This window comes from Brassica napus, chromosome A9 (genome assembly GCF_020379485.1).
Source record: "Brassica napus cultivar Da-Ae chromosome A9, Da-Ae, whole genome shotgun sequence".
Classification (NCBI taxonomy): Eukaryota; Viridiplantae; Streptophyta; class Magnoliopsida; order Brassicales; family Brassicaceae; genus Brassica; species Brassica napus.
This window is the reverse complement of record NC_063442.1, coordinates 11,151,190-11,176,975: the sequence shown is the minus strand read 5'-3', so window position 1 is coordinate 11,176,975 and position 25,786 is coordinate 11,151,190. Positions and strand designations below refer to the sequence as shown.

Here is a 25,786-nt window from a genome sequence, read left to right as displayed (position 1 = left end):
TTCTAAAACCAATTTTTTATGCACAAAAAAACATATTTAAAAATATTTTTTTTGTAATTAATTTATTATGATCTTGATCCGTAATTCAAAGAAATCAATTTTTATGTTTATTCATTTTAGATAATTAATTACTGTATATATACAATTTTAAGATAAGTTAATTTTATACATGTATTATATAGTTTATTGATGTTAAACTGTTCTACCAACATATTATATTTTAGCATAAAATCTTTTATATTTATGAAAATAAAATATATTAACTTATCAATTTAAAATAATTTTATCATATTTAGTTCCATGTAATGGTTTTCTTTTAAAATGGTTGATGTTATTATAAATAGATAAAATATGACATGATTTTATTTTTTTCATTTTATAAGAGATAACAGTATATATATATATATATATTAATTTGTAATAACATTTTATTTCTAACGACGAAATTAATGCAAATATTTATGTAGAATTTTGACAGGTAAGATCTTGTTATAATCTTTTTCAAAAGATTTGTTATAATTTTTAAATATAGATATTTTTATTTTAATTTAAAAGATATCAAAAGATATTACGATTTAAGTAATTATAAATTTTATATTATATTAGTATTAAGAAAATACATTTAATAAAATTTCTAAATGATGATCTAAATAAAAATATCACACATGAAAAAAGTCATCATTTCTATTTTAATAGATAAGAGTTGGTTTTGTTTATTACATGAACAGCATGTATAACATACCAAAACTCTAAAACAATAAGAAAATGTATTAGTCTATGAAATGGTTAAAATGGTTTATGTTTATACAGCTAGTAAAATACAAGTATACGATGGTCAAGATCTATGAAATGGTTAAAATGCATGTATACGATGGTAACTTGTTGGAATCGATTACCAATCATATGTCAATCAGCTTCAATTATACCACGCTAGATCCAATGTATAATTTATTAAGAAATCTAATGTTGGTTTGTTAACCAAGCCAGTTTTGTAGGAGTCGTTTTATTAGCAATGATATAAGTTAAGCCATATAATTAGTAATAAATGAATGATAACTGATTTCTAGTAATGGTCCATTTTTTAAAAAATCACACATGAATTAAAGTCATGACTTCTGTTTTAATATATAAGATTTAGTTACCGTAGGTTTGTTTTATTAAAAGTAAATAAGCACAGATTGATTATGTGAATTTGAGGATAACTGATTTGTGAATTTAAAATAAAATAGAACACTGATTGATCATGTATTAGGAAATCCAACACTTCAATGTTATGATAGACTAATTTAAAAAAAAACAAAATTTCATATTACATTGATTTGAGGTACTTGGGTAACTGGACTGGAAAGTATTGAAAAACAAAATTGAATCCTCATTCATTTGTGATGAACGATAGATCCAAATTAGAGATCACAACTTCTTATCTGTTAGAAGGTCATGACACCATAAGGAGTTCACTTTAAGATAACAGAGATTTTTAAAAAATTAAGGTGATTCATTTTAATAATGGTTCTGTATATATTTATTAGGTGATTTAATATTTCTGTTATAATATTTTCTTAAGGTGATGAACTATGGTCATTAGAGAGCACGACAAGTTCATATGTGCTACATAGTTTTTACATAGTTAGGAGTTCACTCATGATTTGATGACATAATTTAATTTCTTTTATGTGATACGTGTATCATTTCATAAATTGAACTGATATATAGGATAGAGTTGTTATGATATTCGATTGATATTATTTTAAATGATCCATTAATGATTAAGAAATGTTATTAAGAAATAAATGAAATATCTAAAGGGTCCATTTTAAAAAATATCACACATAAATTAAGGTTGTGACTTCTGTTTTAATATATAAGATAAGTGTAGAGCAGAATCTATGTAAATTTCTTTATGATTTTTAATTCAAATTTGAATTAATGACTATTTTATGAAAATGTGAATAATATGCTAGAAAGTTGAGTGCATCCCATTAAATATATGTTTGGACAGTTTATTCTGCATCATCATCAATATATGATGTAGTTTTTTTAGTTGTACTAATTGGAATTCATGTTACCTATCTAAACTAAAGTTTCGTTATATTGAATAAGTTATTTTTTAATTTTTTTCATCGTTTAAATTAGTGATTTTAAAAGAAAATATATTGTTGACCAAAAAAAGAGAAAATATATTAAAGAAAAAATGCTACCGAATTAAAGAAAAAACATGTAAAAGAAAAAAATGATTCATGTTTTCCGTGTTTCATTATAGTACTATCAAAGTTAAACTTTCGTTTTAAATAATACTAGATTTTGACCCGCGCTTTCAAAGCACGGGATTATTTTCGAAACATTCCAAATTTATTTGATATAAATTTGTATTTTAATTGTATCTACACTTAGATATTACAAATGAAACATTATATTCAATGTTTTGAAACCCGACCCGGCCCGCAGTTAAATTGCCAAATTCGGTGGTTCATATGTAATCCATTTTAGTTTTCAAACAAAAAACTGTTATTTAAAAATTATATAAAACCCGTAACAACCGCTAAAACCCGAGATCTGGTTATCGGTTGAACTGATAGATGACCCAATATGTAATCTGGTTTGATTTATTATTATATTTAGAGTATTGTAATATATATTCATGAACGTTCAGATGAATAGTGAATATATTATGAAATTGATATTCCAATTTTAATACAATTTTAGTCCAACTAAAATTTCATCTTGTTAATGGATTAATATTTTGAGTGGATGCATACTAAAAATAAAATAGATTTGAGCATCAATAATGTGTATACATCTATTACAAATTAATGATTTACGTTTGCAAAAAAATATAATTGTTTGTTTAGTTAGTTTACTTTTGTTATTCACATATTATTAGATACTTTTTGATGTTTTGTCTATGGCTTATTTTAAACTTTAAATTTAATTTCATTATTCGCATTAAAAATGTAAATATTTCTTATTTTAATTTTGATATATATTTTTAATATATTTAGTTCTTAATTTTTATAATTTATATATATAATTTTATTTTTAAACAATTAAAATATTGACTCTTACTCTCTGTCTCTCGCTTCGATTTATGTTAATGTAATGTTTTATGATATATTTATGTTAATATATTTGTTCAATTGGTTTATATTTGATATATATATTACATGTCTGTTTGAGTAACCCGTAAAAATATATTCATTAAACTATCAATAGTAACATATTTCATCATATAATTACGGTTAATATTTATTTTATAATATATATATTTATATATATTTTAATACTCTAACTATAAGAATTATATTTTTATGTATTTGGTGAGAGTTTTGAACAATTTGTTTTTTTTTTGCATTTGGATTAATATATAGTTGTATATATACAATGAATAGATATATATATATATAATTATTTATTACATTAATAACTAAAATATAATTGCTTAGTTATTTGAATTTCGAATTAATATAAATTAAATTCATAGTTTAAAAAATAATAGATTAGTTAGTTAGTTCCTTAATTTTAGGTATGATGTATATTTAACAATTAAATTAGATATGAGTAGAAATAAAATGAAATATCATTAAATATAATGGTCCAACCTAGACTATTTGTAAGTAGATAAAAATTGCTTCTGTTTTAATAGTATTGATGGGGGTACCAGTAATGAGTTGTTACATAAATAACACATGAGCTAGTTGTAACAATGGCTTAAACTTTAACAGAAACAGCTGTTTCTGCTACTTCAATTTCGGATTCTGCGTTGTTAGTTTCTGCATTTTGGATTTGATTTCATTGTGAAAAGACATAAGAGACTTCTGCCTGCTAGAGAAAGCAAAGCTGATTTGCTTAATCTCTTCCTCCATCTCTTTCCTTCTCTTCACTTCCACATTAAGATCTTTCAAAGCATTCTTTTATCAGATGCAATTCTCAACCTCTGATTGATTGAGAGACTGCTACATCTAATGAATCTCTTTCTTCCTTCAGGAATTGTACTTCCTTTTCCAGCCTCTCATGGCTCTCTCTTGAAGCTTTTAGAAGCAGTTTATCCAAACACAACTCTTTCTCCAGCCTTATATCAGCTTGACTATGCTTTCCTTGACTATCTCTCAGACTTCCAACACCTCCATTACCCGTCCCTAAAAATTCACATAAAACCTGTTAGTGTTGTCCACATGATCTAGATGTATTTGAAATAAAGTTCCTGCTTTTCCTGAAGCATTCATCCTTAGTTCTTCTATCTCTAATTTTTGGCGTTTCAACAAAGCAGCATCAGTCAAGATCTGAAGCATTGAAACACTGTCAGATATTCAATAAAGAAGAAGAAGAAAAACCAATCAACAGGACACAAAGAAGAAAGTGAGTTAAATCTCTCCCAAGAATCTTGCGCTCATTGACAGGCTGACCTCATTAATTTGAGCACAGTTGGTGATGCGTTTGGCTCTGCTTGCAAATTGGAGAGTTCCTTTTGATTCCTCAATATGATGCTACACACATGAGCATTCAACTATTACTCATTAATTGACTAATATTTCGTGTACATGATTAACAAAAGCCAGGAAAATGCAAAACCAGACAAAAAGAAAACTTCTTTTACCTCTTCTGGTGCGATAGTGCATATAATGCAAGTCTTGGCATTACCACCAAGTGCAGGCTGAAGAATTCTAGTTAGCTTACTGTCTCGGTAAGGAATATGTGCCCTATAATCAAGAATGTAAGAAATGAGCTGAGCTGTATCGTTGTTACGTGTAGCTAAATGAAAGGGTAAGAAAGTACCTTAGCTTTGAACTTTCACTTAGCTTATTGATAACATTACCAAGAATCATTAAGCTCTTATTAATGTACTTCCCTTCTGTCAAGCGCACTCCACCAGCACCGGTTTTAGCAATACGCTCAGATCCAGCCAAGTCAACCAAATTCTAGATTCCAGAACACCAGTAAGAGAATTATCATTTAAATGTAGCTTCCAAAAGAAACTTTTGGAAGATGGTAAAATTATCACTCACCAAGACTGAGACACGGATAGCATCCGTAGAAGAGTTTTCTTTTCCCCTGCTCTCAATCACCTATCCCACCAGAGAGATCAGATCAAAATAATCACTTACAAAACAGTAGAAGTTTCCGTACATAGATTTGAAAACCCTTACCATTCTGAAGATGGTATGGGACCTGCTACTATGAACGTTCATGTTTGTCTCGCCAAAGTGCCTATTAACTGTTAATTAAAGAAGACCATGTCAGTACACATTATTATGCATAATCAAAATACTTCTTAGCTTAGCTTTGGCTTAAAAACCTTCTCCAGAGTCTAAAAGCTTTAGAATCTGTTCAGCGTCACTAACAATCTCTTCCTTAAGACCAGCAACAAACACTCCACGCTGCACATCAAAGACGAACAAACCGGTTTAGTAACACTTAAGCAAAACTAAATGATGTAACATCACTTGTGTAGACGTTCCATCAAACCAACCTCCAAATGTTCGTGAATTTGCAGTCTCTGGTTCTCAACAGCTAAAAGATCATTAATTTCTTCATTATAAATCTCCATGTACGAAACCCGGATGAGAAACTCACGGTCCGATATCTAAAGATCATCAACACACACACAAGTTAAAAAACTGAACTCTTTAGTTATAAAAACTCACCGAATCATTCAATTGATCTACCATTTGTATTCTATCAAACACATCTCTGACAGATCTTCGAATAATCCCTGGATCAGTCTCAGAACCCGTCATTGTAAACGTCTTTCCACTACTAGTTTGCCCATAAGCAAACGCAGTACCTGAACAAAACCATACATCAAGAAACTCAAAACCAAATTAACCTCGCGTTTTTTGTTATTAAGGTTTGGATCAGATCCGAATACCGTTAAAACCCTCGACGGCAGCATGAATGATATCCTTGGTGAGAAGTTCGTAGACGCATGCGTTCGTAGACCTTTCGTCGAACACATGGTCTGCAAAAGAACAAACACCACAGAGATTACAAAGATGAGATTTTGAAGTTACCCAGATACGTAGAAATCGAAACCCCGAATAAATGGATTGAGAAAGATTTGGTACCGAAAGCGTAAGAAGCGGTTGAGATTGGGGTGTCGAGTGACTTGTGAAGAGAGATGCGATTGTCTTCGACTTTCCAGAGAGAAGATCCGTTCTCCGATGATGATGATTCCGGCGTCGGCGGCCTCACTCTGACTGCTACACAGATCTTCTCCATCTTGTTACCTAATGCGAAAGTGCCGTTTGAATTTGAATCAAACGAAAGCAAGATCCTTTAATCATTTGAATGCAATTCAAATTACTATAATATCCTCACTCTTTTTGGTAACAATATCTTCTTTTTGGATATTTTTATATTCGATCAATTTTCATTAAAAAAAATTACATATAAATATTCAGTCAATTTAGACACACCGAATAAAATTCATACGACCAGTTTTTGGGTCTAACGATGCTATCAAATCAAAAACCAAATAGAAAAAAAAAACAGAACCAAAACTGATTTTGAAATTATTTTGTAAAAAAAAATAAAAATAAAATCGAAAACTTGGATATTTATTACATTCTTTTTTTTTTATCTCCATCTAACTGCGGGTTGAGAAAGAAAATAATCAATCTCGGATTCTTAACAGACCAGAGAACCAAAATACGAATCTGAAAGAATATGTATGTATGTATGTATGTATGTATGTATGTAGAGTACCTAGAAAGAGACGAGAACGAACGCAGCAGAAGGAGAGAAGAAAACCCGGAGAAAGAAGAGAAGGGATCGATTGTGCTTAGACCATCTCTAATAGCTTACTTTATTATAGAGTAAGAAATAAAGTACTATTGAAGCATTTTTTACTCTAAATTCTATTTTAGAGTTGAAAATAAAGTGGGGTTGGAGATGCTCTTAATGCAACCCATATATTAAAGAGTTTAGGCTTAGATTAATTGTATACTGAGAGACCGTCACAAGTCACAAGTCACAACATTTTGTCGTGCCAAAGTGGTTAAGGTTCGAGTCATTGCCATTTTAGTTTTTTTAATTATTTTCTCCCTTTTTCAAAGAATAAGTCTGAATAACATTATGTAGGATTTGTTTAAATAATAAAATATAAACGTGGACAATAACAATTCTTTTTTCAACTTTTTCTTCCATTAATAGGTAAGTACAAGAAGATTGTTTAAAACACTCAGGATATTACATAATTCTGATGACTAATCATGGCCTTCTTAGCAAGTTGATCAACATATCGAGTACAATTTCTGCTTATATAAGAGAAAGTGAAATTATTATCCTTTGATAGCTCGTAGATGTCCAGGTGTTGCATCAATCACATTTAGCTTCTTGCCTTGTGCTGCTGATTGCTGCTACTTTTTCATTAATATTTCACAATTTCCTAAGAAAAGCACCCTCTTGTAGGATAACTGATCAACTGCTGATAAAAGAGTTGTAGTCTGCTATCAATGGTGAGTTTATAGGACTGGATGCATAGCTTCCTTAGATATGAGAAATGTCTTCTTTACTGAATAAGGACCATCCAATGCCACACATATCAGTTGGTCTTTTCCAGGAAGTATCCAAAAGACTATTCCAAAGTACCAGGGAGTAATACCTCATGGATGGAATTGGTTTGTAGGCATGAGCAGCTAGGATTTGCTGGTTATTTTGAGTTACCGTCTCTGTCCACACCTTCTGATTCAAGAAAGCTGCATTGCTTGTTACTCATTTTCCAAATTTTCCACCCAAGGAACAAAGGAAAGTTGTTTGTCCGTTTTTTTTTTCCAGTGAAAAGCTAGGAGCCCTTGCACAATGTTGAAAATGCATATAGAATTCAAACAGTTTATTTTCTATAGTTTATAAATACATAATTGTTTAAAAAATTAAAGAATTCAAACATTTTATGGTTCTCCACAATTAATTAATATAAAAAAATTTTTGTGGTTCTTCGGCAACTTGTATTACTTATTATATAATTACTTTTTAGACCTAGTTAGAGTAAAGAAAAAAAATTATCATCCAATTAGATTACCTAGCAAAAGTTGGTTAAATGATATCATTAATATCTGAACAAATTTAGGTTGTATACCGTTTCATTTTTCGTTTTTGGTTCGAGATTGTATCATTTTCTATTTGTTGGTTCGAAGATGCTCTGTTTCCGTTCAAGGTGGTCATGATATTGCAAAAAGTATCACCAGATCATCAGTTTCAGTCATATGTAGCTGTGGGAGGTATGTGTTGGCCTCGTCCATTTCTTCTTGGGGTCTATTGCTTCTTGGGGTCCATCTTGGCACCACTTTTCCTGAGTAAAAAAGTGGGTGTTTGTGTTTGAATCTCTGCTGCATAGCTTCTTGGTCACATTTAATCGGTGTGTTGATTTCGACCACTCAGTTTTTTTCTTTCAACTTTTATTTTGGATGCATATTTGAGTTATTTATATCATTTATCGGTGGATTATTGTATTTCATCAAGGAAACACTATGTTGTCTTTTTGAACTTGAAATTTTCAGCGTTAAAAGACAACTAATGTTTGGATTGTCAACTAGACAAAACAGCTAGTTTAATGAAAGAGCATATAAAGAATTTCTTGTATCCAATAAAGGGTGGAAGTGCTTTCTAATAGAGAAGTGGTTATTTCTGTTATAGGAAGTGCCTTAGAGAAGTGGTTATTTGTGTTCTAGGAAGTGCCTTTCCATATAAATTTCTCTGCAAACTAAGGGATAAAAATAACTATTGAACATACTCTTTTAAACGGACGTTAGAGTAGAGAGTGAGAATTACAGAAAATCATTCGTTTTACCCAAAAGGCATATGTATAGAATGAAAATAGTAAGAAAAAAGGAAGCTGGTTTTTGTTTTAACCAAATCCGAATCCTTCGCTTGCTTCATGGATTGCAAGCAGCAGCCTCTCCTGCAGATGCTCCTTAGACGGGTACTCTGGCAGATCTAACTGATTGAAACTGCAAACAAAACAGTTTTGGATATATATTAATATTTGTGGTCATCCATCATCCATCAGATAATAGTTTCATTGGAGGATTGAGATTTTTTTTTACCAGGTATGAGCAGACGGCAAGTGATCAGCGCTTCCATATGCCTTGTGGATCTGAAACTTCTGTGCCCCTGAAATTCCTTGAAGGGAACTAAATCCTTCCAGAGGTACCTTGTGTTGTTGAGTTCAAAACGTCAGTTTCCCACTTTGTAAAAAAAAACACAATCTTATCTTAATGAAACAGACCAAACATGTTTTCTTTACCTTGGAGGTTCCAGTCACAAACTGCAATAGACGGGCTTTGTCTTCTTTGCTCAATCCCTGAACAACCTCCCAGAACCACTGGATAACAGGGGATCCAGGACTATACCCAGAATATTCAGTATTCGCCCTCAGGTTATCCACTGATGCATAAACACCCAACAAAAAAAGGTCAGAGGCAATAAAATTCTTGGTACAGGAGGATTATGATATATTTTATAAATACTACTTACAGTCGATATCAGGAAGACCACTTATTAATAACTCCAGTTCCTTGTCGTTAAAAATCGATATTAGATCTTTAAGGATAAGTTCACTAAACCCTTCCAGGAATGCATTTATCTGAGGACGAATGGCTGTGGTTAATCGATGCTCGGCGATTAGGTCTACATATTCATGCTTATTCTCCTCAGTGACTTTAATGTTCCGCCCTCCAGGGATCAGTTCATGGTCAGTCACCTGCAATTTTTATTTTATTTTAATGTTCGTTCAAAACAAATTATTTCAAAGACACTGTCAAAAAAGGCTGAACAAGTTATAGTTGTTACCTCCGTTTTTTCATACAGTATTAGCTTTTCCTCATCAGCATCAACGCTAAAAGTGAGATCTAGGACATCGCTAATATCATTCTGCATTATTAAAAAAAAAAACAGATGAGTAACAAATGCTTTGGACCAAACAAATAAACAAAGGTGTGTCTACAGTATATATATACCTCCAGCATCCATTTCAGGGCTTTATAGTAATCGGGATCTATAGCTTCAATATCATGGTACGTGACCTTAACTCCCAAGATATGCTTGTAAAAAGAGCGAGTGAAATGGACGTCAAGTAGTTGACCATCAAACAGAGCTTTTCCAACCTGTGCAGGCAGGATAGATAGAATTTAGGAAGGAATTAACGCAGCTGCAAATAAGTCTACTTACTTAGGTAAAAAAAAAAAAAAAAAAGGAGCTTACCACACGGCCAACGAATTTGAAGTAGGAGAGGTGCTCTGTCTGGTAAACAGAGTTTGGATTCGGTTGGAAAGTCGAGTCATTGCCAACGGTTGTGAACAGAAGAGCTCCTTTGTCAAAAATAACCCTTGACAACAGCTGATACCATTCCCTGGTAAGCCCTCCAGCATCAATACCTTCTTCTCCTTGGAAGTGAACAGTCAATCTACCTTTCAGTTCTTGAGTTGACCTCATTCGCAATTGGTTGTATGAATCTTCAAGAATGTAGGCTCTTCTCACTGAGATTCTCAAAGGGCTATGGTGATGGTCATGCTGGTGTTTTATCTTTGATCTGAAGTATGCACGTTTGTTATCAAATTCAATAAAACGTGGAACCTTGAGCATTAGCGAAAAGGACTTCTCAAGCAGAGCAGGATTTTGTCGGATGAAAGCATTAAGAAGTTTCCTGTGCCTTTCAGAAAACTTGATAAAAGAACCGTATTTCTCATCCACCTTGGAGCTGCTGCTTGGTCCTGGACCCTTGGGCTGCTCCTCAACATCAGAAGCCGCCATGGGAACCGAGATATCACAAGACTGTGATGATGGATGCAATTTCTCACAGGTAACAAAAAACGACTCTACATAAGGCAACATGTTTTGGGCACCAGCAGGAAGTGACTGGCTTACTCCAGCTCCCCTTGTTGTTGCTGAACTCGTCGAGGCTGTTGGAGACGTCGTAGAAGCAGAAGCAGAAGCAGAATCAGAATGCCCCTCTATTTTGCATATGCAATTGCTCAACTCCAGCCACAGAGGTTCCAAAGCTAAATTGATGTTCGATAGCTGAGAAAACACAGCAACATGCTCTTCGGAATTCTTCTCTTTTGTGATTAACAACGAATCAACGAGGGAGCTTAATGCCTGCAAAACCCTCAGTACTCCTGATCCATCTGATGACGTGGTACTTAGAAGCGTTTTTACGGCTTCACCGAACATGTGAAGTTCACTGATCGCTGATCTTGTCAGGTTCTGTATTGCGTTTGCAAGCTCTGTGATAAACAAATGACAATGGCTTGGAGCAATGGCCACAAGTTTTTTCAGCACCTCCGCTACAAGGGTGTATGCATTATCTGACAAACTGAATCAACAGCACAACAATTAGTAAGGCTAGTTGTAGAACTTACAGAATTTAAGCATTAACTGACAGATAGAAAGAACAGAAAGTAGGAGGTGTTCACATATAAGCATCTGACATACCCTTCACGTGCAAGTAATGAACAAAGCAGACACAGCTCTGACTGGGGAAGATTAAGCAACACAGTATGAACATCACATTCACTCTCTGCTCTGTTGGACGAACTTCCAGATGAGACAATTGGCTTGGTCACTGTACCAGCAGTGCCAGATACCATATCGTGGTTTTCTGAATTGTTTTCAACTTCTAACGCTTGATGCGTTGATTGCTGCTCGGTGGCAGGCCCATCTGATCCGTCAGCTGACTCAGACTTTCGTTCAGCGTTGTCAATGATGACCTCCAGTAAGTTCAGCAGCTGGAACAAATGATGAGAAAATACATACAAACCCGAGTTAATTTTCATAACAGTAAACAAAGCCAAACCATAGCACCGAATGAAAAGGAGTACCTGCTCAAGATGAGCCACACTTCTCAAATAAAGGGGCTGATTCAGGAGGCTTAGAAGCAACGCAAAGGCTACAGATTCGGGTTCCTGCTGCGTTCTGCTCATGTGATCATCACTTACTACAACAGCTTTTCCACGTGCCTTGTCTGAGGGTACTGAACCTTGAAGGGAAGGCAGGGAAAGCCTGGATTGAAGCAGAATCTTTGCTACGTATATATGATTTCGTGCCAAATATGTCAAAGTCTCAAGGACACGCCGAGACACTAGAGGAGGAACCCCTGCAAATAGAATTACAACTATTATCTACAGAACTTGGTTATTATAAACACATCCCCAGTCAGAATCCAATGTATTAATAGATGCATACCATCAAAGTGCTGAGGACGTGAATATGTTACATTGCTTTGACAAGCATAAAGACGATAAGGTGGTTCGGAAACACTCGAGTAGTTAACAGGCTTCCTTGTGTCGAGCATCAGCATATCCATGAATGTATTAACCAAGGAAAACCTTGTTTCGCCATGAGAACATAAATTCAGCAAAAGCCTCTGCAGAGGACCCTTGTAAAGAGGCTGCAGACCAAAGATATATAAATGAATTGTCCAAGTGATGCCAGTTAAATATCAAAGTAATGCATTAGGTAAGTACCTGAACTATCCGAAGAATACGAATCATTGCTTGGAGTGCCTCAGTGTTAACTAGGGGAGCTCCAGCGGCCTCTATAACCTTTGCAGCAGACCTACGAGAAGCAATCCCCTCATTTCCAGATATGACACCTTCACCTCGCCTGGATGCCTCCCCTCTACGATGTCTTGGATGCATACCAAAAAGTGCACGGTTATGGTATCGATGAGCAAACCTTTCACGCAGCATGTTTGCTTCCGCAACCAGTGCAGGTGTTAAATTTGCAAGAACGGCATCATCTGACGTCAGCAACACCTGATAACAAAAGTAATATTAGATGAATATACTTCAACTCTACTCATGCCGTTAAAAGGCAACAGCTCAATACCTCTTCTCGCAACTCCGAAGGAAACGTTGCAATTATTGAAACGGTGTCCATCTCAACAGGCTGACCTTCAAGCTCATGAGACTGATGAACCCGTTGTGCTTGTTGCTGTGCCAGAACTTCAGCTCGGATATCAGCAGGAAGTGCAGCAAGAAACTCCGGATCAATATCTCCAGAATTCTGCTGTTCATTGCTAGAAGGTTCTGGCGCTTGTCCTTGCTGAGCTGAAAGGACTTCAGCTCGCAGTCCCTCAGGTAGGGCATCTAAAAACGCAGGATCAATAGAACTAGAAGCAACATCCCTGTTAACTGGTTGCTCCTCTGGTGGATTATCCTGCTCAGCCTCGTGACCGGAGTTCTCAGGAACCTCAGTTACACTATAAAGAGAAGCTTCTCGCCCAGTTGAAGATGGCACAACTGACAAATTTGCTCTTCTTGAGCGCATAGCTGGCTGTACATCATGCCTTTCTGCACCATCATCATGTCCATCAGCACTTCCGATCTCAACATCCAAACTCCTAAGGCTTTCACCCAAGGTTGCCCCACTCCCACCGCTTTCTTGACTCACCGCTTCAACATCCCGAACAGTTGAATCATTTGGATCATATTGCATTTCGACTGACTGAGACCGCGAGCTTGAGACAGAATCAGTAGCAGTGGCTCGTGTATCCGGGGGAGCAGATGCAACTGGCGAAACGATAGAGGGAGCAGACACATTGGCACCTCCATTACCAGTGGCGTTTTCATCTGGAATTTCAGGTCTGACAGTTGCCTCCTGGGGCTGCCCACTCTCGGCCTGTGACTGGGGTTCCAAAGGTGATGGATTCTGATCAGAAGGATTATCAGAGCCGGGACGTCTCAACTGAGATACCAGCAAATCTTCAAGGCCTTGTGGTACGGTAGAAGCGCCAGATCCAACAATTTGCTGGCTGTCATCAGCCCATAAATTCAAACGATGCCCCTGCCGGCCATTCCTCAAAGATCGGAATATAGCATCCAGCCGTGACGAAGAACTACCGTTGGAATCCCTACCTCCAACAGTATGATCATGTGTGCTTTCTACAAAGAGAAGAAAACGGTCGATTAACAAATTATTCCTTTAGGAAGATCAACACAAACAAAATGTAACCTGGTAGCAAACCCAAATATAACAAAACATAAAAGGGAAATGAACACAAGTAAAAACAAAAGAGAACCTGTTTGACTTTGCGACACTGGAAGTGATGGAGATCCCGATAAAAGAGGATGCTGTGAAGGAGTAGCACCATCCCCAGTTCTGCCAAGAAGGCTGTAAATAGAAGTTGTTCGTCCTTGACGTCTCGAGCCAAAAACTTCAACAGGCATTACATGAAGTGTTTCATCAGAAAATCTATGATCTCTAAGAACCTCCAAATGATCAAGAACGTTTAGCCCATTGATTCCATCCTCAAACCTAAGAATTACCCGATCTTCATCATCTTCGTCCTCTTCATCCTCTTCATCAAGATTTTCCGGCACGTGGGTATGCATCTCAAACTCTATACCCATCGACCCAATCCCGTTTTCCAACCCCCTAGCATCCTCAGGCTCTTCTTGCATATAATCATCCACACCTGCGGCAAATCCTTCATCCAAGTCTTGATCATGCTCCATGTCATCTGTCACATCTTCTGAACCGCCAAAATTCTCCGCATGATCAGCTGTCATGGAATCATGATTCGATCGCAGCATAATTTCCCCTGCTTCAGAAGCATCAGCAGTAGTATCTCCTCTTCCTGATTGAATTTGATCAGATGAGTTGTTCGCAGTTTCATTCTTCGAGTTTGAATCAGCAGAATAGGCATGCTCCTTAGTCACCAACTCCAAAACTTTTATGATTCCTGTTACAGTTTTGGTAGATTCTACGTTGTCCATGTCCAACACTTCAAGAGTACGAGTAAGAGACTTAACCAATCCAACATCAACAAAAGTATTCGAAGCTTCTGAAGATATATGTGATCCAGTAGGTGACCGAGCAGAGAGCATATCATTCAACAAAACTATCAAAACGTGTATTTCATTAACTGGAGGTCTAAGCCCATTGGAGGTACCTATGAAGTCATTGAAGATACTGCTAATGTCAGAAAATATCCTCTTCCTTGCTTCAGCTGATCTAACAGATGCACCCACTAAAAACTGATTAGCCCTACTTGTCAGCTTTTGCCGCCAATCACTCTCAGATTTCTTTTCCTTCATCACCCGTGAGTATGGAATAAATTTTCGAAGAATATGATGAAATATTCCACCAACTTGACCACCCTTCTGTTGAGGACCTCTAAGACTTTTAATTTCAGCATCTCTTCGAAGTATTATATGGATTGACGAAGAATACATTAACAACATCTCACTCAAAAGCTTCAGAATGAAAACAATTTTAGCCAATGAAGCTGACATGCCCTGTGAAATAGCTTTCTTTTCTGCAGGTGTAGTAGCAACCGCTTTGCCTTTTCCCTTAGTAGAGGCATGATCAATATCCATGTCTGCTGAAGTAGAATCACCTTCAACCATGTCATCTTTTGGAGGAGGAACGAAATTACAGAGAGAATCCAGAAGCAGCTCAACAACACCAATGAACGACTGAGGAGGTTTCCGGTAAACTTTAGCCTTGGTGCTCCCAGGGGGAGTGGTAGTTGCAACTTCATTAGAAGTCTGAGATTTCTCTTTGTCAGCTCTGTCCTTATCCTTATCCTTCTCTTTGTCTTTTGATTTCTCTTTTTCTTTGACTAACACGATGTAAGGTCTTTCACCAACCATCTCTACTTGGCATATAGAACGAGCGGCCTGGATAAAAGTGACTGGATCCCGTGCAATTACAGAATTCACATGCAACAAAAAATTGCGTGGAGAGATTCTCTGATTTGAGTGCCTGTTGGAAAGTGTTGCAAGAGCATGTTTTATCTCAGATTCCATGGCTTGCTGAAGCGTTTGGGGGTCTTCAAGAATATGACGGATGATACTAGCAGCAACTGAGTCAAACCCTGGAAAAAGACTATTACTCGGCAGAGAAAGCAGTCCTTGCACACCTCCAAAATCAAGAAAGCAGACAGCAACAGAATGCTTCCTTGTCAATGTAGAACACAGTTGTAAAACAGCATGCATAGTTTCAGAAGGAAGCTGATTCCGGATACATGTACAAGCAATCTCAATCAACTTCTTCTGATCGTCAGCATCAACAAGCTGTGGAGAGCCAAAAACAGATTGCAGCTTGTCTTGTTTGCTCTCATCAATGGCCAGAGATGTCTCACCTTTTTGCAACTCCTCTATAAGCTCAGTATTTAATTTCTGGTCCACTTGTAGCAGCCTATCAATGGCAAGAAACCCTGTCGTCACCCACTTTGGAACATTAAACTTTTCCTTATCAATACTACCAGAATCCCACTTTGAGAGTACATCGCACACAAGTCTTACAGTACCCGCCTTCAGCGCAACTTCGCGGGAACCTGCGTCTTCGTGTAGAATCAAAGCAAGAACATGCAACAGAGCAGAGAGCAGATTGTTCTTTGTGTCATCGAAGACAGGACAACAATCCTTAATCCGGTTAAGAAGGCAACATATACCACCAGATCGGTGTTCCCCATTGTTTTCTGAGCAAATCAATACAAGCAAGTCTCTAACAGGAAAAGCAAGGGGCTCTTTCATCTGCAGAAGCTTCGTACATGTTGTTATAAGCTCTTCAACTGGTGGCAGCGAGACTATTTCTGCTTCAATCTGTTCTCGAGTTTCATCTACAACATTCTCCTTTGTATCTGATTCAGAATTTCCAAGGGACATTGCAAGAGCACGAGCAAGCTCATCGTCCTCTTGGATTTCTTCTGGGTGGGAAAACAGCCATTCCATGGCTAACTCAACACTGTTCGATCCAACCTGTCTCAAAGCTTCTTCGGCTCTGGATCTGGAGAACCCCATCTCCACAATTGTTGAAATGGTTGTTTCACTGGGAGGTGGACCTGTTACACGAGCGCTACTACTGCCAGCTAAGCTTTTCAGTTCAACTCCAGAATACACATGCTTGATGATGGAAATGAGGGCAGTGACGAAATCATAACTACATTCCGTAAATAGTGGATGAGTCCAAACCGGAAGTACAGCTTTCAACACAATGGACTGCAGGATCTTCACAAATGTCTCAGCATCTTGTGGAAATGGAATATTCCCATTTTCTACTGGTTGAACGAGCAAGCGTTTTGTGAATGGTGATAAGATAAACGATGACGTAGCCAAATGGTCCATGAGCTTCCCGTAGCTAGCCAGCGGACCATATATCCAGGCATGATCTGTATCTTCCTTTTCATCCTGCTTTCCTTTAACATCATCAGTCTCCATCGGAGATGAGTAGCTCCTATTAATTGAAAATAAAAGCTGGCTAGTAGCATCAAATGTTGTCAAAACCGTCTGAATCACCCCCCGGCCATAAAAGCAATTTATCAGAACAGGATTACACGAATCAGGCCTGTCAAGAAGGACAGCATCGATGAAGTCAACAACCTTGCCAAGGTAGAGACATTTAGTTGACCTTGATGCCTCAGCTGCAATCTCATGGCCTTCAAAATTCAAGTGATCCAGGGATATTGAAGCAAAACTTGAGGCAACTAACTTAGATGACGGAGATACATTTACTGTATCTTCTCTCCGACGAGATTGGAGCAGCATTGCCTTCCCTAACTCTTGGAATATGTATGTGATGTGGAAGGACAATGACTTCACCATGTCACAGCATGATGTATAATAGGATCCATCTCTTTCAAGCTCTCTGTTACCAGAAGCGTCTGATGAACTAGAGGGACCATCACTGATTGGTCGGGGTTGAAATCCAGTCGATGCACGTCCAAGATCACGGTAAAGATTTGTTAAATCAAAGAATTGCGATTCTGCGCTCCATCCTGACGTTCTCCTCTGAAATAATGGATCCAGAAACTGTCTAAAAGAACTGAACCTTTGTCCTTCCGTTCCATTTGAAGACAGCTCTGTTTGCTCTGACTCGGGAGAAGTATTTGGACTTTCCAGCGTTCCACTCTCGTAAACTGCTATATGCCATAGAATTTCACGGTGCAACTGGCCTATATTCTCCAGAACATCCTTGCTTCCATTTGCAAACTCCGAAAGCAATGCAGTCATCCAACGGTTATCCTTTGATGCAGCTAGAAACAGAAGAAACTCCACAAGGAAAAGAGAAGAAAAAATTCCACAGCTTGGAGAAAGTTTTCGATCAAGTAAGAATGTCCCCGAGAGATCTTGCAGTCCTCCTAAAGCTTTCTTCACCTGATCACGAAGAGAAGAGCAAAAGGCCCGAGCAAGAGAAGCAGAGTGATGCTGCGTAAAACTCTTAAAAACGATGGTGCTGTGCAAGGCAATAGACACCCCTTCAGAAGACTGAGCAATGCCAGGTCGCAAGAGAAGCTTAAGTAACGCCACAATGCCAGACTTCTCCACAAAGAGACGAGAAGTCTCAGCATTCTCCATTGTTCTGTGGAGCAGAATTATCAGATGAAAGATGCAGAGTTGAACAAACTGCTCATGGCTGACGCCATTTATGTTCTTCACATCTGAATCCATTTCCATTGCAGTACTTACAGAGGATGATGAAGAACCACTCTCTCCAAAGCATGCAATTCTATCCACGATTTCAATGATTATTTCAACACCGGTGGCTCTTAGAGATGAGACATGACGCAAAAGCTCTTCCACGGCATTTGTAAACGGAACGATGGCCTCATTCATAGCTAGAACATACTTCTTGGAAGTAAATACATCAACAAGGAAGCGCAGTGCCGAAGTTTCTTTTACAGTCTCCAAACCTTTGCTATTAAGAGATATTGCACCGAGGCCATTTGGAATGCATGCAATAGCCTTGGAAGAAGGAAGTACTCCTGATACAACTGAAGACAGAAATGCTTCAGGGAGGCCCATTTCAAACAGGGAAGTAAGAGATGTGGGGTCTTTGTGGATTAAATCACTCATAACCGTCACAGCTGAGTAATAGATATCGCCACCAAATTTATCTGCATTCCTGTATATCAAAGACAAAGTGGCAGGCAAGGTACTCTCCTGAGAACTTTGAGACCTATTCGCATTTCCAGGAGTATACGTAGAAGAACCAAGAGACTTCAAAAGAACCTTGATGAGTCTCTTTCGGGAGAGCAACTGATCACCATTTATATCTAACGATTCACCAACCACCATATCACTGTTGTTCTCTCCAGTCAACTTAAGAATGTGATGAACCTCTAACTCTAACCTCTGAGACAAAAGTTCTACTCCCCCAAGATCCCGGAGTAGAGGAACTGCAGAACTGCTATAATCCATGAGCTTCTGTAGTGCTTTAACGGCCAAATACACAAGATGCAGGTGACTCGGATCAGTATACTCCAAGAGAGGGAGAAATGTGGGAACCATGCCAGACCCCCTTATAGTGCTTCCAGATGACGATGATGAAACAATGTGAAGCAAATAAAACTGAAGTAGCGCCTCAACAAAAGCAATAGATGATGGATCACTAGAAATCTTCAAAGACAGAACGGCTTTCTGAAGCACATTAAGCAGAATCATTCTGTTGCCTACGGCGAAACTGATGCTAGATCTGCTTAGAATCCTGGCTCGATCATGAGAGGCGGAGTATACAGCCAACTGAGCGCCCAATGCAAGCATGGCAAGAGTTCTAATGGTTCCGGGGATTGGTTCTTCAGATCTGACAATTCTTATTAATTCATTTGTATACTCAGGTTCGTTTGCAAAAAAGGATGCAAGTTCTTCTTGAGCATCACTGGACTGAACAAGTACAATAAACGCAAGTAGGCAGATCCTGCTATAACTCCGGCATATTCTGGAAGAACGAAAAGCATGAGCATACCGGACACGGGTCAGTAGAGAGAACCTGAGGTCCGGGGGAACATTGTAATGCTCTATACACTCCTTCAATAACACAAGATCATCCTCTTTCCGCAAGTGCAAGTCAGGAATCTGAATCACCCTTGAAGAAGAAGAACTAGCACTACTAGTACCATGATGTATACTCTGGGCACTGTGTCCACGCAACTCAAAATAAACAGTAGAACCAATCCGAAAATCAGCTTCCTTGTGATTATTATCCAAGTCGGAAGGAAAGATGGTGAGACCTTCTTCCTGGTTTCTCTCGTTAGCGACAACGCAGGAATACAAACCCAAACCCTCCTCTTTGCTACCCCAGCCCTGGGCAATAGAGAGAAGGAAGCTGTTTACGGAACCACATCCAATCAACTTTCCGCTCCGGTGGAGCTTAGATGAGCTGATTTTCACAAGCGCAGAAAGAGTTTCCAGGGCTGCAATGAGAACCTCTGGATCTGTGGAGGCAAGTAGGAGCTTAAAGTGCTGCAAACAAATAAACGATGTAGGAAAGTGTTACTAATAAAGTTAAACGAGCTTTAATATAGAGATATGGGAAACAAAAGAGGCATGCATGCATACCTCTAAACCATCAAAGGTACTTTTGTTGGGACAATTTTCGAGAATGATCTGCATCACACGAAGAATTTGAAGAAGAGAGTACTTGGGAAAGGGATCCTCATCTTCCAAAATCTTATCAGACAGGAGAAGGTCATTCCTAGTTGATAAAAAAGTCTTGAAGTACTTGTCAAAATGGAGAAAAAGAGGTCTCCAGTGATGGGAGTTGCCCTGGAATAATAACAATCAATCAATCAATCATCTGAAATAATAAGAGAGAGAGAGAGAGTGTATGTATCATTATGGTTACCTTACTGTACTCCCAGCGAAAGCCAGAGAGAGGTATCGCAATATCAGAGAGCGGACTCTGGATTACTTTCTCAATAAACGATTTGATCTCCGGAGGCTACAACACAAGACAAGACAATAAACCCTAATTAAATTCAGAAAAGGCAAAAGCTTGTGACAAGAATATCAAATTCAAATTAAAAATCCCTAATTGAATTCAATCAATATCAATTAAAAAAACCCTAAAACTCGAATTTGAGAGAACTCACAGGCTCAGCGTCGAGCCTAATAGAGGGGCCGATGGAGCCTTCGCCGGAAAGAAGCTGCCGCAACCGTGACGGCATACTTGCCGATCTGCCAGTCGCCATCTACAAGAAAGGTTTGACAGTAATCAATCTCAGAATCGTAACAGATCATAGGATCAAAGAGTATGTAGAGATACCTGTGTGTGCAGAGAGACGACAAGGAACCAAGTAGAAGGAGAGAGAGAGAGAAACCGTATGGGCAAAGATTAGTCCTACCGTAGTGGTTACTGAGCTTAAGCGATATCGATACCTTAGCTCGCGCAGGTTCGTACCGTACGGTTCGCGTTGAAATTGATTTCTTTTTTCCAAAAAATCGAGAGAAATTTTAATATAAGTGGGAATGTTAATAAACAAATCTTTGAAAAAAAAACGTGAACGGCAGGATTCGAACCTGCGCGGGCAAAGCCCACATGATTTCTAGTCATGCCCGATAACCACTCCGGCACGTCCACTTATTATTGAATCGTTTTGAGCCTATTAATATATTTAGAGATATAGATAAGAGATATAGATAAGCTCTCTCCAAATTCAAACCGTTCCAGCTCAACCTCAACATCATCAAGATTCAAACTTAGTTACTTTCTTTTGTAACCCTTTTGATATAAAAAAAATGTTGACTCGAGTGATCTGAAACAGTAACTTCATTAACAGATAAGGTTTGAGCTTAGAGGGATCAGAGTTTGATCTTGTTATGAGAAGGAAGAAGAATGGCGACTCAGGTTGATCCACCAAACGGAGTCAAGAATCAAGGGAATCATTACGTTCTTATCAAACCTATAGGCCGAGGAGCATACGGTGAGACTAACGAGAGAGTAGCGATCAAGAAGATCCACAATGTGTTTGAGAACAAGATCGATGCGTTGTGAACACTTTGTGACCTCAAGCTACTAGCCTACTACGTCATCTTCGACATGAGAATATGGTTGCTCTTAAAGATGTGATGATGGCTAATCATAAAAGAACCTTTAAAGATGTGTATCTTCAGGTATGCTGTTCCGTTTTGCATTGTTGTCGTGTTGGTTGTCTTCTTCTTTTTTTTTTTAGCAACTCGTGTTGGTTTTGTCTTATTGCTTTTTTTTTGTTTCTTTTTGTGTAGTTACATCGAGGGCTTAAGTATATTCATTCAGCCAACTTTCTCCATCGGGATTTGAAACCAGGTAACCCCCTTGTGAACGCAAACTACGACTTAAAGATATGTGACTTTCCAAAAAAAAAAAGATATGTGACTTTCAAAATTTAGCAAAAAAAAAAGAATTATATGTGACTTTGGTCTTCCGCGCACCCTAAAGCTAACAAATACATAGAATCATTACCTTACTCACAGCCACAGGCGATATCATTCTCACGTCTTTACCCGAATTCGCATGTTCTAGCATTGATCTGCTTCAGAAGTCAGAAGATGCTCGTTCTTGACCCGCCTAAGAGGATTAGTGTCACGGAAGGGCTTCAGCATCCTTACTTGGCAGTTGGCACCTTTATATGACCCGAGTTCTAATCCTCCTGCTCAAGTTCCTATTGTCTTGATGTAGATGAAGACGAGGATTTGGGGGCATTTTTATGAAATCGGTTTTGCAATTTCAACGTACTGTCTGTATCTTTCAAAACACTATATTTATACGTGTACACAAAATCATTTACCCGAAATTCAAATTAATAGTAAATGATGTTAATGGTTATGACAAATGGGTATAGACTTCTATAGAATATTATAAAAAAATAATTCATTTTACAATATTTATAAAAGTCTTACGATATAATTATCAAGTAGTTATGAAACATGAAAAAGGTTAAGAATAAACAAAATTTTATAAAGTGGAAAAATAAAGTTTATAATCTAGTTTATAGAAAATGTATGTTTAGAAAAAATATAGTTGTATTCTGGAAACTATGCTAATTTTCAAAGTTTTCCGTTCTATAAGCTGTTTTATTATGGAAAAATGATTGTCACCTACATAAACGATACAACACTACATGGTATTATGTGTTATAGTGTTAACATCATCAACATCATTATGATAGTTAAATAATGTGTTAGAATCTAACAACTTCTAATGACAATTTGACATATTTTAGCAAGTTCTTGGTTGTATAACTTTGCATTTGAATGCTTTTTCTATGTATTTATTTTAGTTTTTGATACTTTGCTTGTGTATTATGATAAACTTTTTAGCTATCAAAAAGAATTTGGTTAATAAACTTTTTTTATCAGATATTGGTGGATGCAAATCTGACACAATTTTTAGCTATCAAAAAGAATTTTATGGTGGTGGTAACAACATAACACACAATAGTTCAGGGATATTGTTATATGAATCATATAGTTCATGTAATTTTTGATGCTTAACTTTTGTTCAGATGTATAAGTATATAGTGGTGCATCATTCGTTTAGCTGATAATTTTTTTAATTATTAGTATCATATTTTGTATGATATGATTAGGGGATTATATTTATATGAACAGTGTGTGAATAAGAATCTTTTACTTTTCTAGATATATAGGAGTGCGCCAAGAAGTTAAATGAATTCATGATAACTTACGATTTCAAGACTTGACCTTGTCTTCTAGAATATGTATCTATTTTTTCAGATTTTTTTTTTATTAACCTGAAGTATTCCTGATTTTTAAAAAGATTTTAGATTAATCTTAAAAACACATGTACCTCACCTTTGAAATATTCAAATAAGATCTAAAACATGAATTTATATCTGCATGACAATACACATAGCCATATAATTACTAAGCATTTTACTTGTAAATATATCCTCTCATTTACTCTGATGTGCTCTGCAATAATACCACTTACGAGATATAGTTATCCAAAAACTGTTATGGAAATTGTAACTGTTTATACTTTAGGTGATAGAAAATTTACATTTTTATATTTCTACTAACTTCAATTACTCTATATTTTCTAAAAATCTCCTATATATTAAAGGAAAAACACTTAAAAAAATTTCCTTAAAAGTCTAATCTGACGTGGCTTCATGAGAGGTATCTATTTACAAAAATGCATACGTGTCACTTGGAGAGCGTTTGTTAAAAAACGCAAGCTTTAAATGCAAACAAAACTTACCTTAATTATTCTTACCTTTCTCAAAATTAACATTCACGTAACACACAAAATTTTCTTCTCCACTTTATGTTGGTTCTTCAATTTTACAAGCGTACGTGATGTGTTGGTTTTGGAAGACTACGTAAGAGGCATATCGAATTAGCTCTCTGCCAAAGCATGAAGAAGTTTGTCGTGGCAGCTTAGCCATGGCAGCACCTTCCTGAACTGCCGCGAAGAATATGGGTGCAACCATTCATACCAGAGCCTCAAACCGGACCTCTTTGTAGCACCTGCAATAGTAGAACCAGAGCTCATCGACGGCCACCGGGAAATACATCGTGGCTTCAACTTGCGTACCGTCCTGGTTAAGACCATACACCAGTCACAAGCTCGAAGATAGGCCTAAACCATGTATCTTTCGCGGTTACTCTACGACGCAGAGTGCGTATTACTGTCTACACGAACCAACGGGAAGAGTATTCACCTCACGACATGTTACCTTTGTAGAAGACCAATTCCCCTTCGCAAATCTCAAAGACTCAACTCCACCTACCCCAGAAACTACACAAGTCCACCCTACTTATCCGACACATATACATTTACCCATTTCATGCCATCTTTAATATATAGGGGATAATCTAAATTAAGTTATAAGTAGCTGTTGACATCTCTATTCTCTGTTGTTTCCTATTAATATATATGATATATCTTTCTATTATTCATATTTGATTTAAATTTCAATACTATTTTCTTCAATGATGCTACACATTGTCATTCGGGGTGTGATCTTGCATCTCGGTTTACAAACAATATAACAGTACGTAATATGGCGGTATATAAAGGTATGCACGGTCTTACAAGATGTTTTTCATAAATGTATGTCGTCTGAACATCATGTTAGAGGCATTTCATAATGGTAGCGATCGTGGGATAAGTTGTATAAAATAATCAGAAATAATTCAGTATATACATACTTGAAATAAATTACAAATGTGTTACTTGCAAACTATGTCAATAAAGCGCGAAGGTTAAAAATCTTTTTAAAATAATTCAGCATGCATTTTTGTAAATAGAGACCTCTCATGAAGCCACGTCAGATTAGACTTTTAAGGAAAAAATTTTAAGTGCTTCTCCTTTAATATATAAGGGATTATGTTTTTTAAAGGTCGAATAACCTTCAATTACTTTTATGATATTTTATTGTTTTTTTTATAAATCAGGAACACTATTATTTATTTATTCCATATTGTTATGGTTTCATTTTGCATTTAGATTAATCTACGAAAATAAACAAATTTCGATGTTTTGACCTATTATTTCATAGTTTATTAACAGAAAGACGAGTTCTAGACTTCAATTTATAAAAAAAAAACATGTATAATCACATTGGTTGCCAAGTAGTTAACATCTATATCAACATCAAGTCAAACTATACCCGACTCATAAACTTCGGTTAATGATATTACTCACGTATACTCACATAGTCGTAACATCATAGTTAACTGAATCATACCTTTATATTTTTTGCACCGTTTACTAAAGCTACACCTTATATATACATAATCATAATATATACAATCAACATATTTTTAGATATCTAATCCCGCGCAAAGCGCGGATTACTACCTAGTATAACATTATTTTACCTGTAAAAATTTAATATCAACTATATTTCCAAAAGATTGATATTTTTGAGAATATCAAAAATATCACTTTACATCTTCATGCATCTTTTGTTATAATAAATTATGAACTCAAAATTATACAGATTTATTAAATTTGTATATTGACTTTTGCCAAATTTTTGTTAAATTTCACAAAATAGTGTATTTATAATAAAAATTATTATATTTTTAGTATATGTGAACACTAAATTATAGTACATATTTTA

General features: G+C 36.5%; 2 protein-coding genes and 1 non-coding gene across 3 annotated transcripts; all 3 read right to left on the bottom strand.

Annotated features, from left to right (window-relative positions):
- Positions 1-3,552: 3,552 nt before the first annotated feature.
- LOC125578041 (kinesin-like protein KIN-7N) lies at positions 3,553-6,291 on the bottom strand. Its single transcript, XM_048740318.1, is given in 14 exon segments — positions 3,553-3,907; positions 3,910-3,936; positions 3,939-4,108; positions 4,153-4,277; positions 4,401-4,481; positions 4,592-4,694; positions 4,771-4,913; positions 5,001-5,060; positions 5,142-5,209; positions 5,291-5,372; positions 5,465-5,578; positions 5,661-5,779; positions 5,864-5,953; positions 6,060-6,291. Coding segments are annotated over 14 exon segments (1,509 nt in total). The 5' UTR covers positions 6,214-6,291; the 3' UTR covers positions 3,553-3,734.
- Positions 6,292-8,696: 2,405 nt separating this feature from the next.
- On the bottom strand, positions 8,697-21,151 carry LOC106434965 (E3 ubiquitin-protein ligase UPL1-like). The gene is made up of 17 exons (XM_048739892.1): positions 20,980-21,151; positions 20,807-20,905; positions 20,560-20,655; positions 20,274-20,480; positions 14,012-20,177; positions 12,820-13,874; positions 12,456-12,746; positions 12,175-12,379; positions 11,811-12,085; positions 11,425-11,717; positions 10,195-11,305; positions 9,951-10,097; positions 9,784-9,864; positions 9,469-9,694; positions 9,239-9,378; positions 9,039-9,145; positions 8,697-8,942 (listed from the first exon to the last, which is right to left on the bottom strand). The coding sequence occupies exons 2-17, from the start codon at positions 20,903-20,905 to the stop codon at positions 8,840-8,842; spliced, it is 10,602 nt and encodes a 3,533-aa protein (XP_048595849.1). The 5' UTR covers positions 20,980-21,151; the 3' UTR covers positions 8,697-8,839.
- Positions 21,152-21,212: 61 nt separating this feature from the next.
- On the bottom strand, positions 21,213-21,294 carry TRNAS-AGA. The gene has a single exon. It is a non-coding gene; the product is annotated as a tRNA-Ser (tRNA).
- Between the last annotated feature and the right edge of the window lie 4,492 nt (positions 21,295-25,786).